The following is a 15,861-nucleotide window of genomic DNA, read 5'->3' on the forward strand; positions in this document are numbered from 1 at the left end:
TCACCCTCGTGCTAGTTAAAATTTTACCCAATATTTTTTACAGTGTACCCTTACAAAATATCTGAAATGAATTGAAAAAAAAATTCCATGGATTTTAAGTTCATGCACATGGGAAATAAATGGGAAAGTAGATCGATTGTGTATAGATTTAGGAAAGCCGTCTATTATTCTTGATAACTTGTTTTCACCTTATACTGTAATGTTGGATTTCATTAGTTAGCCAGGACGCGAAATTATTTTCTCCCGGTGGCATAATGGGCCAAAAAAATGAGAGAGAGAGAGAGAGAGAGAGAGAGAGAGAAAGAGAGAGAGAGAGAGAGGGAGCATGGGGTCGCGAGTGAGCGAACATTTTGAACTCGATAAAAAGTCAAATCTAACTTTGCAATATATTTTTACACTCAAAGTCAAGAAATAATATATTAGAAATAATTATTTTCTTTCTTTTCTGTTCTATTCTTTTCTAATTCTTGTTTGTGGGAAATGGTGTAATCTCCGAGGGGATGGGGGTAAGTGCCCACACCCCTCATCTATTCACTAGTGACCTATACTCCCATTCCGTGTGCCTACTCCGAGCCGTACAGGCCTATGAATGATGAGATTCCGCATTTGTGAACGATTACATTTTAAAAAATGTTGGGCAACATACTGTTCACATAATAATTGGTTGAAACACTGTAAAAAAATGAAGTGCTAATTTAGCACTTACAGTGCTCGTATAGTGACTGCACTACGAGTGCTGATTTTTATAGTTGAAATTTTAACTAGTAAATCAGCACTCGTAGTGCTGTCACTATACATGTACAAGCACTGTAAGTGCTAAATTAGCACTTCATTTTTTACAGTGAACTTTATCAATTTCAGGGTAGTTTTGAACGTGTGCTTTGGGTGACAACTACACAGTATTGGTTGAAAACTACCCAGCGTTGGATACATTTTTGAACCAATTGTTGTGTGGACAGTATACTGTAAAAATGAAGTGTTAATTTAGCACTTGCAGTGCTTGTATAGTGACTGCACTACGAGTGCTGATTTTTATAGTTGAAATTTTAACTAGTAAATCAGCACTCGTAGTGCTGTCACTATACAAGCATTGTAAGTGCTAACTTAGCACTTCATTTTTTTACAGTGATATATGTTGCCCAAAACATTTTAAGAGTGTACGATTACAATAGGGCCTAGTCAGAATATTTTGTTGACCATGTATTTTTGTTGTTGCAATATTTATAGAGAAGAATTACTTGAGATTGTATTTAATTTGAAAGCAGAAAAGACTCCCGGTTATGATGGCATTACAAATAGAGTTGTGAAAAACATTATACATTCTCTTGCTGATCCTCTGCTTCATATATTTAATTTATCGTTGCAGCTTGGCCAGGTCCCAAAGAAGATGAAAATAGCTAAAGTTATACCCATTTTCAAGAAGGGAGACCAATTAATTACTAGTAATTACCGCCCAATATCTTTGTTAACTTCGTTCTCAAAAATTCTTGAAAGGATAATTTATAAAAGGACAGTTGCTTTCCTTAAGAAATATAGTATTATATGTGATAATCAATTCGGTTTTAGAGAAAAACATAATACAACTCATGCTATATTGACATTAATAAATAAAATATCTACTTCTTTTGACGATTCTGATCACACCGTAGGGTTATTCCTCGACTTCTCAAAAGCGTTTGATACAATAGATCATGAAATACTATTATGTAAGCTATCAAATTACGGTATCAGAGGGACAGCTTTACAATGGTTTAGGAGTTATCTTACTGATAGAATTCAGTTTGTTACAGTAAATGAATCAGAATCTCCAACAAGGCCAGTTTCCTGTGGAATTCCACAAGGTAGTATTCTTGGCCCTTTGCTATTTGTACTTTATGTTAATCATATGAAAAATTCATATCATGTTCTCTCATTTATTCTCTTTGCTGATGATTCCAATATTTTCTTTACACATCATGATCCACATGTACTTGTGAGCACTATGAATGCAGAATTTAAAAAAGTAACAAACTGGATTAAAGCCAACAAACTGTCATTGAATCTGCAAAAAACCAATTATATGCTTTTTAGTCATTCATTGAAACATCTACCGCATCAAATACTTTTAGATAATACTGAAATCAAAGAAGTGCAAACAACAAAATTCTTAGGTCTTATATACTATTGATCACAAGCTTACGTGGAATGCTCATATCAACAATATTTGCAAAACTGTGGCAAGAAATATTGGAGTAATCAATAAGCTTAAAAACGTTCTTCCAGCACAGGCGCTATCCATGTTGTATTGTGCATTAATTCTACCATATCTTAATTATGGAATTTTGGCATGGGGTAATGCCTCTCAAACGAGACTCAATAAAGTCTTGCTACTTCAGAAAAAAGTACTGAGAATAATATGCAATATGTCCTTGAGAGCTCATACAGATGAATTGTTTCGTCATAAACGTATCCTTAAAGTCAATGACCTGTACCGCTTGCAACTATTCCAATTCATGTATCAGCTAGATAGAAATAGTGTACCTAATGTCCTACAAAAGAAATTTATGAGAAACAATACTTTACATTCATATAATACGAGACATTCAAATGACTATCACTTACTTAAAAGTAGAACAGTATTTTCTAGCAAAACTGTATTTTTCACAGGACCAAAACTATGGAATTCTCTGGACAGAGTAATAAAAGAGGCAGCTAATCTAAACCGATTTAAATTACTCATCAAAAAAATTATTCTGAATTCTTATTGATTCAATCAAATATTTTGTGAACCTCATACTTACCCACGGTAGTATTGATTATTTTAAAGTCAATATTTACTTTTGTATATAGTGTAAATTTCATTTGTGTTACAGTGTTTATATATAATTTTATAGAATTTTGCTGATTATTTTACTCTACTTATATCATATTACCCTTGTATAAAATTTTGATAGGGGGTCTACATTTTACAAGCTTTGCTTTTTAGTAGGCCCCTCCACTTTTTTCATTTCATTGCTACGTTTCAATCCTGCATGTGTTATGCATTTTTTCAGTGTTAAAATGATTTATTATAAATGTACTTTGATGATTGTGGAATATGTATATATCAATAAATAAATAAATAACGACGATCATACGCGGCGATCCCCGGTGACGGGGTTTTGTTTTTACAATAATTTCTAAATGTTCTGTTTATGGTAATTTCCATAGGAACTCGGCAGACAGTTTTTGCTGGTAAACGCCAAGCTGGTATATAACCAATTACAAAAAAAAAATTACAGGAAAAAAAATAGTTTAAATTTAAACAGGCATAGTACCTGTAGACGACATATATTGCTCTCGGTCTTTTTACCAAAGTGGAGACAATGGCAGAGCGGGGATTAGAACTCATAACCTTATGGTCATGAGTCCAATGCTCTAACCACTAGACTTTAGCTACACGACCCGATGTGCGTTTCATAAAGATGACATCCTTTTTCTATATATTTTTTCGTTATAGCGTTTACAAAGTCACGTGGACAAGGATTACCTCGGCGCCCTCGACAAGGCATTCAAGGTGATCCCCAATCCCGAAAGGTTTCTGAAACGCAACAGGTCACGATGCCTCCGTTGTGCCGTGGTCGGAAACTCGGGGAATCTGAAGAACAGCAGCTACGGGACCCTCATCGACACGCACGATGCAGTCGTAAGGTTGGTAAAAATTTCCGTTACAATAACAGATCATGCCGTGCTGAGATAACGTTTCTGCCAGTTCTATTAGTATACTGTTTTCGAGCCAAAAGAAAAGCCGTTTTGAAACATGTTTATAGTCTGTAAGAATACGACTATATGTTGCCAAACGACTTTTTGTTATTTGCTTGATATTAACATATTTTTAACTATCAAAGCCGTTTTCGAAATATGTTTATAGTCTACAAGAATAAGATTATAATTTTGTTGCCAAACGACTTGTTGTTATTTGCTAAATATTAACATATTTTTAACAATCAAAGCCGTTTTCGAAACATGTTTATAGTCTATAATAATAAGACTGCGTGTTGCCAAACGACTTTTTGTTATTTGATAAATATTTTAACAATCAAATATGGTAACCCATGTGACATGATATAGCATATCAACCATGGTAGCCTAGCCTAGAACGTTATCAAGGATTAAAATAAGAGGCAGAGAGTGTGGATAATTTTTACCCCAAATTTCTTGGACAACAAAAAGTTTTTAATTCTGAAGAGAGCGTAGCACTTTTCAGAAGGCTGTAAGCATTGATGGCACATTTGGTGGGTGCAATGATGGCGGAGGGAGGGGCGTACAGTCTGTGACCCCTTGATCCCGGTCTGATGAAAGCATAGTGAGTTCGGGTTTGACATAATGATAACCATGAAATAAACATTGAATAGCTATCTGTACACTGAAATAACTCCGAAGCAATACATAGTTGCTGCAGCGAATTTCGAAAATGAGAGTCGTAGTGACTATTCGAAGGGGGGGGGGGCAGTAAAGGAGAATCCAGGCATGGATCTATACTTCATGATACAGGTTTGTGCATAGTGTTGTTCTGGAAATTAAACTATGAAACTGGAAATGTGCAAGGAAACAAAGCGAGCACGGAAAAAAATAAGTAATTCATAATTGGTTGGATTATAAATGAATTCTACGAAAAGTCATGTTGTTATCAAATAAAATGGTTTAGCTAAAAACACCAAGGTACCAGAGTTAAAGTTTCAAGAGGATTGTGAAATCGGGGATATTGGAGCAACATCCTATCACATAGAACCAGTATCGATTTCATTGAAGGTTCGGTAACAAATGCCATCGAGACCATTTCGTAAGATCCTCTGAAGAAGGCCGCCCGAATCCAGCGTTCACAGATTGTTCGTAAGTTCGCAGCTTGGTAGATAGTCATGTCCAAGATTGTGTTCATGTCGTAAAGTCCCCCCCTCTCTCTCTCTCTTACGTAAGGCTATCATTATGAACGTTGTAATAACATCGAAAGAACCATTTTCAAGAATTTTAGGGTCGAGAGGCAATTCTAGAAGCCTTGAATGCTAACGATGATCGTAAGAACGCCTTAAGATGTTCATAAATTATAAAGGGCTGTAACGGCCGTACGAATGGATATTTTTACGGCACTCTGACGAACTTACGAACGACTCTTGGCGTTTGTAAGGATCGTAAGGGACTCGTAAGGCATAGAGGTACAACAATTCTCAATACGTGCTACGAGATTAGCTATGTTTTTGCTAAAGTTGGTAAATATTCTGAAACCGACGAATATCTCGATCTATATACAAATTTCCACGAACTCCAGAATTCGTACGACAGTGAGATTCACACGAATGCATCGTTCGTACGAACCATTGTGACTGTATGGCACCATAACTTTACGAAATACCTGCTTCATAAAAAAATGTTTTTATGCAACTAAGCAACTAATCTATGGGGAAACATTTCCATCTCATGGAAATTCTTGAGTCTTTTTGACTGATAAAACGTGGAATTTCAGGGATTTTACCCAAGTGAATAATATTTACATTTCTGGATCCCGTAACACAAAGGTTTACAGTTGATTGCAAATATGAAGCAACGATTCTGATTGGTTCCTGGTCAGTATTGTGAACAAAATGCGTGCACAAAGATGATCTTGATTGGCAATTGCCACAGAGTGATTGATTGCGAACTACTTATTGTGACGAGGTCCTGGATTTCCTATGTGACCTCGGGATCAGAGATCTAAAGGTCAAGCTCACAATACGTGTGTCTGAAAAAAAAAAGATTTGTCAAATCAATGATTTGTGTTTAAGTCGACGGAGGAGGAAGGAGGGGTAAGTGGGGGGGGGGTGATGTAAATAGAACGTGGAATGGTAAGTCAGAGGTGGGAGGCGACGACGATATCATGTCCGAGCATCATGTTACAAAAATATGAAATTTTTTGTTACATTATTGTTATTGTTTATCATGTACGGTGATATGTTTTGTCAATAAAAATCAACTCCTTTTGCTTTTTTTTTTTTGGGGGGGGGGAGGGGGTATTTTTGCATTGAACTATTGGAAACACTATCCTCGTTTTTCCAGTTTATAACGTTTAATTCTTTTCTGTTTTTCGTGGTGCAGAATCAATCGGGCAAAGGTGAAAGGCTTTGAGAAGGACGTGGGGAAGAAAGATTCCTATCGATTGATGTACCCAGAAAGCTTCACAGACATCACTCCAGAGACAACCTTTGTTTTGCTCGGCTTCAAGGTGTTAGATCTGAATTGGGCCCGAAGTGCGATTACGACAGGCCAGATCAAAAAGTATGTTTACACGCGACAACGAAGGAGATGATGATGATGGTGATGATAATGATAATGTTGATGATGATGATTATGATGATCAGTGGCGTACCGTGGGTCACGGCATTGGGGGGGCACCAGCAAAAATTTTGAGTCACTTAGTGAGCGCGCGAAGCGCGCTCAGTTGTCAGGTATACTGACCTAATAGAGACATTTTAAGGAAGCACTTGTAGTCATTGTATTATTAATAGCATACGCATATCAGTAATCAAATAATGCGAGCGCGAAACGCGAGCTGAAAATGTTTGATATTCAGACCTAAAAAGGGACATTATAATTGATTTTTTGTAATCATAATACGTACTTGTCTCGCTAAACAATGCGAACGCGAAGCACGAGCCGAAATTTTTGTATATATTGACCCCAAACAGGGAGATCTTAAGGACTATATTTTAGGAATCTCTTAATAGTATACATATGTCACCACAGTGATCTAATGCGAGTGCCAAGCGCTTGCTGATTTTGTTAGAATTACATTTAAACACATATGAAGCACTTGTAGTCATTGTAATCATGAATCACATACGCATCTCACTAATCAAATATTGCGAGTGCGAAGCGCGAGCTGAACATTTAGGAAATTCAGACCTGAAGAGGGGCATTTTAAGGCTTCTTTGTAGGAATTCACGAAACCATACGTATTTCACTAACCAAACAATGCGAGCGCGAAGCGCGAGCCGAAATTTTTGTATATATTGACCCCAAACAGGGAGATCTAAAGGACTATATTTTAGGAATCCCTTAATAGTATACATATGTCACCACAGTGATCTAATGCGAGTGCCAAGCGCTTGCTGATTTTGTTAGAATTACATTTAAACACATATGAAGCACTTGTAGTCATTGTAATCATGAATAACATACGCATCTCACTAATCAAATATTGCGAGTGCGAAGCGCGAGCTGAAAGTTTAGGAAATTCAGACCTGAAGAGGGTCATTATAAGGTTGTTTGTAGGAATTCACGAAACCATACGTATTTCACTAACCAAATGATGCGAGCGCGAAGCGCGAGCTGAAAAGGGGACATTTTAAGGACTGATTTTAGGAATTCATTGAGAGGAGACATATCTCACCAATCTACTGATGCGAACGTAATCACGGACAGGAAATGTTAGACCTTAAATGGGGCAATCACTTTAAGTAGTTATGAATAAGGAAGCATTTGTCACTATATAAAAAAATATATATATATTTGGTGTATATTGACTTGAAAACAGGAGGTTTTCGTACAACAGGTTTATATATCTCGTTAAACAGACAATGCGAGTACCAGGAACAATGAAGACATAGCCCCTGAGCAAATTATGTTTCATAAAGTTATGATAAAAATGTTTCCTATGTAATATAACATAACATGATTATAATATAATATACCATTACAGTGAATAATAACCTCTTCTTTCCCACTACGTTCCTCTTCCCTTCTCCCTCTTTTTCTCCTTTTCCCCGTTTTTTTTTTTTTTGGTCAGATGGTTGGGGGGGGGGGGCACGTGCCCCCCATGCCCCCCCCGTAGTTACGCCACTGATGATGATGATTATTATTCTTACGATGGAGGTGATGGTGGTGATGGTGGTGGTGAAGATGATGATGATGATAATGACGATGACTATAATGATGGTGGTAATGGTGGTGGTGGTGGTGATGATGATGACGATGATGATGATGGAAATGATGATGATGATGGTGATGATGATTATGATGATGATGATGATGATAGCGATGATTAGTAGTAGTAATGGTAATGATAACGAGCATGATGACTCTTTACATAATAAATATAATATTAGTTATAATGACAATATAATAGCATTAATACTGATACAAATCACAATAAACATGATTAGAACGACGATAATGATATCAGCAATTATTTGGAAATTACGAGCATAATAGTGTTAAAATAATGGATTGACATGTACTATCTCAATCAAAGTAAAAGGAATGAATTTCAAACTCTAAGTTGTCATTTTTTTTTCGCCCGAACAAAGTCTTCCCACTTCTATCACAAATAGGTTCCCAATGTCCTGTTCATAGTAGGGTTGTTGATTTATAATTGGTTGCACTCACTGGCGTTCAGATGGGGGGGGGGGGGGGGGCCTTCGGGGGCCATAGACCCCCCCCCCCCCAAAAAAAAAAAGGGTTCAAGGACCAAGAAAAAAGGGAGAAAAATAAAGAAAAAGAAATGGAACTGGGTAAAATATGACATTTTTCAAAATATTGTAACAAATTCTATCACAAAATATGATAATGATTTTTTTAAATCAAAATGTCTTTTTTGTCGTTCGATTCGCTCACTCGCAGATTTTGTTTTCAATTTGCCCCATACGTCATGTCTGCCCCCCCCAACGCTACTGATTGCACTGATCTTTTTATGGAATCACTTGAACAAATCAAATTTAAGATCAATCGCAAGACTTTGTGTTACAAACCCCAAAATGTGATGTCTTAATGCATGACTTCCCTTGCTCAGTCTAATGTAGACCTACATGTACACCCAATAATGGATCATGGGAGAAAGGTGGTTCCACTCTCCATATTAATTCAATTTGGCAATAAGATGGCGCTGTTCAGTATTTTATCATTCTTATTGTCTTATATTCTGTTTTATTTTTCCAGGACTTACACCAGCGTAAAAGCAAAAATCAAAGTAGCCCCTTCGAAGGTAAAGTATTTCAACTGCTAGCAACTAATTACAGAGATGTTTAATTCTTATATATTGGTGTTTGATTATACTCTATCATTGTATATATACACTTTTTAGTTGTGTTTCCCTTTTAATCTAATATATTAGGGATAAAAATATCTAATTTTATGAACAACTTACACCAGGTTATTTTTTTCTTTCAGGGTGGTACCGTTTTAGAGTAAGTGATATATATAATACTGCATGCTAGAGATTTGCCAATCACATTGTGACGATTAATATTATGAGGCTCTACAATTTCCTGTTTCCTGATACTGATTTACCTGATTTATTACCTTAAGGTTTAATGTGAAAGGAAACATGGATTACCTGTGAGCCAGAAATCAAGAGCAAAATACAAACCACTTCCAGCATCACACGATTGGTTATATCGTAGGAGGAGTATTGGTTTAGTTGTGTAATATTGTTTAAGTGCAATACTAGAATTAAAAAAAAAAAACAGGCTCAGGCGCATACGCAGGATTTTTCGAGGGAGGGAGGGGGGGTTCGACTGAAAACCTGCGACGGAGCGTAGCGTCCGAAGGAAGAGGGGGCAGGGGCAGATCCATTTTTGCCAATAGGAGGGGGCGGAAACATACTTTTATCAACATTTACCCAGATCGGCCACTAGAAGAGCAAAAAGCAGGGGTCATTTTAGGGGGAGAAGGGGTAGTCCTAAAGACCGAAGTTTAAGAATGTTTTAGCTCTATTCTTACAAATATGACATGGTATCCCATGAGGAATAAATAGCGGATGGGGGGTTGGAATTTGTCCCCCTTTTCCTGACAATTGTTTTTGCGTAATATTTTACCAAATTTTATTCGGCATAGTGATTTTACTAAGAAGCTGCTAGTTCAACAATGCCTTCTTTACTTCAAATGTTTAAATTAATGATTAAGTTGATTATTTCTTAACTCTTGCCATATTGTGTGCCTTAATTTTACCAGATACTTTTCTACAACCCGACTTTGATGCACCATATTCATAAAGAATGGATCGACGGTAAGGGGCGCTATCCATCTTCTGGAACTTTGGCCGTTTTCTTCGCTCTTCAGTTTTGCGATGAGGTAATGCGATTGGTTTGAATGAATTTGTATTTATTTCCGTCGAAAATTGTGGTTAGGCTGTAGCCCTTCACTTTACTTTGGATATCTAAATTAACCTATTCGATTTTTTAAAACTCTTTCTCCCCTCTATCCTCCCTCTCTCTCTGTACATGTGCCACACCTAAAACATTGACAACAATAAAGTCCCGGTATATAGGTACTCGCTGCCCCACATTTGGTTTCTATGAAATAATTAATTTTCCCTAAGATCTTTAATTCCACTTCTATGCAGAAAGTCACTCCTCATCCTCTGAACCGCCCTACTCGCAATTCTAAAATTCTTCCAATCAGTGCAAGATTTTTAAAGATGAGGGACGGCGCAAGGATTTTTTTAGTCAGGTGGATGGGGGAGGGGATGGAAGGGGGTTGGACAAGACAAACTATTAAAGTGACGTTATTTTCCCCTCAATTGAATATTAATGAGTGAACTGTACCTGCAAGGCGATGTAGCCAACACGCTGTTTATCTTCCTCTTTTTAATATGTCCGTCCTCGACTCCTCATAATAAAAATAAAGGTCTTATAGTGCAATTTTTGCATGATTAATGAAAACGAAATTACAGCAGTTAGTGAAGAAAGTGAGTTTTCATCTTTACCTCCATCCTATCCACCTTGCAGGTGAGTGTATTCGGTATGGGGGCGAACAGCAAAGGATACTGGGATCATTACTGGGAGGCCAACGATGGCTCGGGAAACTCGGCATTCCTCAAGACACACGTTCACAACTCCGATCACGAGCTCGAAATCCTCAAGAAACTGGCAGAGGAAAGGATCATCAAGATGTACCAGGGGGTGCGATAACCCACGTGACCTCTTTTATGGTATCTGGATCCCGTTGAATGAAAGGTTACTGTTATGGTAACTTTGCCATCCACTGGTAACTACCATGGCAACAATGCTCAACAGCCAATCAGAATCGAGGACTCTGTGAAAAATACCATTGGTGGGTGTTTCGTAAAGCCGTTCGTAAAGTTCCGCCTGAATTTACGCACGACTGGAACATTTTCTAAGGTGCAAAGTCAGTAACATAGTGTCTTAGTGATATATCATTTAGCAAAAGAAAGGATCACCAGTCATTCGTAGTTTACAACGGCTTTGTGCAACACCCACCAGGTGTTTCCATAAACATTACCCCACCTTTTTCTGACGCCACTTTCCTGACACTCCATTTCCCCTTTCACTTTGGCAGTGTTTTCATTCTGTTGTTGCCCCCTCTGAAATGAATATTCATCATCAGAAAAAGTGGGGTCATGTTATGGACACACCCAATGATATTCCACTTTCATCTTATAACCGTTTGGGGGGAAAATCGCCTTAATAAAAAAAAAAATAATGTAAGAAGCCGTGTTGGTTTGTGTCTCCATAAAAACAAGAAACCATACCACATCTTCTTGTACTTGTAATCACGTTTCGTCATGTTAATCATGAATTGAATTGAATTGAATTTATTAGAACGTCACTGGAATTCGCCAAAATTTTGTTCAAAACAAGAAGTACAAAATAATACAAAACAAATATATACAGTTCAAGGAATATAGGCAGATAAACAAAAGCAAAATAGTATGTTTCACGTTTATTATCAAATGTGGCAGGTAGTGTATGAGCCGGGGAAAGCACGCACACACACAACACAACAAACACACTCAACAAAAAAAGATACAGGTGCTGATTCGAATCCAGCTGGTCAAATCTGATATAATTGGAAATGTTAGAGACGGTCCAGTTTCACAGTCCTCGTCAGAATTCTCTATTATTATTTTGGGGGTCAATTTTGTGTCAGTAGATTCAGCTGCTATTCACGAAATGATGCATATTCTATTGTTTGTTGGCTGCCTGCCATAGCAACACCAAAAAAGTGACCAAATTATTAGTAAAGGTTGGGCAAACCTTTTATAGGACTTATGTGTGGGTCAGTTCGGGGGAGCGTTTCATCAACATTTTCATCCGACAAGTTACTTGATATTGATTGGCAGAGGAGCACTGTTACTATGGCAACTGTCGGATACAAAATCCGACAAGTCTTTTCATGAAACGCTCCCCATGTAGGGCGGCTAGGGCCTCGTAAAACAAAGATTTATGATTCCGTACACTGTAAAAAAAATGATGTGCTCATTTAGCAATTACAGTGCTTGTAAAGTGACTGCACTACGAGTGCTGATTTTCTAGTTTAAATTTGAACTAGAAAATCAGCACTCGTAGTTCAGTCACTATACAAGCGCTGTAAGTGCACTTAATTTTTTACAGTGTAGTGCTGGTGCCAATACACATCTTTCACTTTATATTCATAAAAAAAAAAATCAGTATGTTTAGTGTACAACACTGTTAAAACGTTGTTTAAATTCTTAAGCATGTTGTTTTAGCCCGTCACTTTAACCAGGGTTGCTAAAACTTTTTAACAAGAGGTGTAAATGTTTAAAGTGGTGGTTAAATCTTTTAAACACGTTGCTAAAAACTTGCTTAAAAGTTTAAACAATAATTGTTAGAGTGACAGGCTTAGTATAATCTATGAGTACTTCAGCTTCCAAAAATCAATCCGGAGCATTATTGCTTTTCACAGAAGGTGCATTGATTTCTTCAAAAAAATCTACAAAAATCACATAATGTATTTCATTACATTAGGTAGAAAAAAACCTTCCATATAATTATTCTTCCATTTCCATTTATCTTAAACCAAAGCGGAGGTTTGAATGTTGATATCGCCATGATGAATAAGGGAAATTACATTGTGAACAAAAAGATTTATAAAACTATTCGTGGCCTTTTCTTGATCACCATTTTTTATTTGACTGGTGCTCTGACAAAAATCAGACTTAATTTTCTATCAACCTTATAAAATTAACAAACATTTCTTTGCATCCATATGTTGATATCGCCATGATGAATAAGGGAAATTACATTGTGAACAAAAAGATTTATAAAACTAGTTGTGGCCTTTTCTTGATCACCATTTTTTATTTGACTGGTGCTCTGACAAAATCAGACTTAATTTTCTATCAACCTTATAAAATTAACAAACATTTCTTTGCATCCAGATGCTCGTTTGCAATGAGAATTTCGATTAACAGTGGTTGAAATTCAACTTTAGCTTATAGTCTTAAACCAATATGAAAATGTTGAAATATAAGATGATATATTATACATTTCTCATATAGGATTTTTCGAAAGTGTAAATCTTTTTATACGTACTGTATAGATATTTAAACTTTTTTACGATACGATATTTAACAATCAAACTTTCACATAATAATTTTTCTGATTTTTTTTTCTTTTGAACTAACTTTTCATGCGGATTGGTATTCCCTTTTCAGATTATGGAATGAAATTGGATAGTTATTATGTAGTTTAGGCTGATGTGAAAAGGGGAGGGGGGTTACGGGGCTTCGTCATGTTTTACGGTATTTTATTTTTAGATTGATGTTGAACCTTGAACATGAATATAATTATGTGTATACACCATTGTTTGATGTATCAAGCATTGTTTGTTATTTGGAGTTTCTCCTTTGTTTCCATCACGTTTATTTATATTTGGTATTGTAATATTCTCGTTATGATAGTTATAATAGACTCATCACCTGCATTCCATCGTGTAAGTACTGCTAAATTCGTACTCATATTTAAGTATCTTTGTATCATTGCATAACATAACTTGAAAAAGTCTTGTATGAATGTCTAAAAGAATTTATTTTATTGTAGATTTATACATGCATTATGACAAAAAATATAGAGCATTAAGATCAAAATGACATATTATTATATTCATCCTGAAGATAAATCACATTTCTGATGTCGCTTTTATAATAATTTTATTCATAGTCTTTCGTTAAAGAATTATTTGTTTCATGCATTGTTGTATCTTTGAATTGATTTGAAATAGTAGATAGTCATGTGCTGAGTGAAATCTGTTTTGCAATAGAATTTAAAATGATTCTTCATGTAATTCTCAGTAGAAAAATTCGATTTATTCAGTCCTATATATATATTGCGTTAAATATTCTTGCTTGCATGGTTTTATATAGAATTATAATGATTGTGACAATGTTATTATGAATTCAATTGTACACTGAAATAATTCGTACTACTATTGCTATGATTGTAAGATATTTTATCAATATTTATCTTGCCAGTTTATAGCTTTCCGAGATCAGTTTGATTTTTATGAAATTGTGCAATATAATGATGACAATCACACAATCTATAACTATAAAGGGATAATAATGACAATTCTCTTTATATTTATTTTGAATTCACCTTTGTTAATTGCAGCTTGTGATATTTACTAATAATTGCATAGATGGTACTGAAGCAAAGTAACCAATTTTCAGTTCATCTAAAGAAAAAACTAATCAAGATTTTGAAATTATATGGGAATGTTAAAATGTGTACAAACAGAAAGAATTAAAAATGTGGTTCTTTTATCAACATATCGAGCTTATCGCTTCTTCATGACGTATTTAGACAGCAGGATTGGAGATTAAAGGCAAATTCAAGAACACGTTCATTCAAATAATAAAAGAATTAAACAATCATAATAACACTGATTTTTCATCAGAATATGATGTAAAATGATCATGTTACAACATTTGAAAGTTTTGCTTATTTTAAGAATAGTTTTGCACGTCCTGGTTTGTATGCAACTGATGAAGCCGGTAGTGTTACACCACGGACCCACACTGTTAAAAGCGGAGTTTGCAACAACAACAATAAAAAAAACCACACACCCCAACAAACAAACAAACAAACAGAAGATTTTAGAGAAAGAACAGAATCATTATTTTGTTATAACAGGAAATTTCTATACAATTCAAAAGAAGTAGTCTGTTTTAAAAAGGGGGAAAATATGGAACTCTATTGAGGTTTCATTCAAGACGTATATACAAATTTCTGTAACTTTACACAATGCACGTATATGAGATTATACACAGTTGCAGTAAGATTACAGTTTCTTGAGACTGTGCTGCAGGAACTTCTGTTTTTAAGGAGAATTTTTTAACAGTGTATGAGGTCACATATTCATTATTTATTGTGTACACTCTAAAAACACTGAGTAAAAATTTACCCAATATTTGGTAGAAAGGGAACATGCATGTTTGCTGGGTAATCCCCCCCTATTGGGCAAAATGCATGTTTTAAGGGTAAATTTCAACGCAACATTGTGCAAAATTTACACAGTATTTAGTATCTTTTACCCAACAAATGTGCATGTTCCCATTTTACCCAATATTGGATACATTTTTTAGAGTGTATTTCATATCATGTAATATCAAATATTTCAATTTGTGATAGCTTTGCGTTAAAAACACACCCATCTTCGCTGATTAAAAATACACTGAATAAAGAAAAAATGAAAATACTTAATATCTCTTCTGATAAAATAAGAAAAGTAAATGTGTGACATGATCGTTCCCTCATTTGCATACCGCAAATGCCGTGCATGTTTCTTGAGAAACTACTAAAAAAATTGAAAACGTCATAACTTTCTTATATCTCGTTTTGATGAAATTAATATTATGCTATGCTTGCTAGAAGGAAATGAATATGCTTTTTTTAATTTTCTATTTTAATCCCGATTTTCATTCAACTCAAATTTATATTGGAGTAGACTTATAACCTTTAAGGGGAGTTGCCATGTATCCGGACACATTTATTTTATTTCGATTTTAGAACATGATGTTGTTTGTCGAAATATGTATAAAGTTCAAGTTCGGTTTCTTTTAAGACAAGGCAATGGGCAACGTATACATTAGGTGCCTACGTCGGGTTATTA

General features: G+C 35.5%; 1 protein-coding gene across 1 annotated transcript; it reads left to right on the forward strand.

Moving 5' to 3' along the window:
* Positions 1-500: 500 nt before the first annotated feature.
* LOC129278179 (CMP-N-acetylneuraminate-beta-galactosamide-alpha-2,3-sialyltransferase 2-like) lies at positions 501-14,598 on the forward strand. Its single transcript, XM_064095680.1, has 6 exons — positions 501-506; positions 3,479-3,669; positions 6,088-6,267; positions 8,926-8,971; positions 9,940-10,059; positions 10,716-14,598. The coding sequence occupies exons 1-6, from the start codon at positions 501-503 to the stop codon at positions 10,896-10,898; spliced, it is 726 nt and encodes a 241-aa protein (XP_063951750.1). The 3' UTR covers positions 10,899-14,598.
* Positions 14,599-15,861: the final 1,263 nt, after the last annotated feature.

The sequence above is a fragment of the Lytechinus pictus genome, chromosome 2, assembly GCF_037042905.1.
Source record: "Lytechinus pictus isolate F3 Inbred chromosome 2, Lp3.0, whole genome shotgun sequence".
Taxonomy (NCBI): domain Eukaryota; kingdom Metazoa; phylum Echinodermata; class Echinoidea; order Temnopleuroida; family Toxopneustidae; genus Lytechinus; species Lytechinus pictus.

Coding starts and splice junctions, on each gene's coding strand:
- LOC129278179 (XM_064095680.1), top strand. Junction 6,268..8,925: donor ACGACAGGCCAGATCAAAAA/GTATGTTTACAC, acceptor TTATTTTTCCAG/GACTTACACCAGCGTAAAAG. Junction 10,060..10,715: donor CTCTTCAGTTTTGCGATGAG/GTAATGCGATTG, acceptor TCCACCTTGCAG/GTGAGTGTATTCGGTATGGG.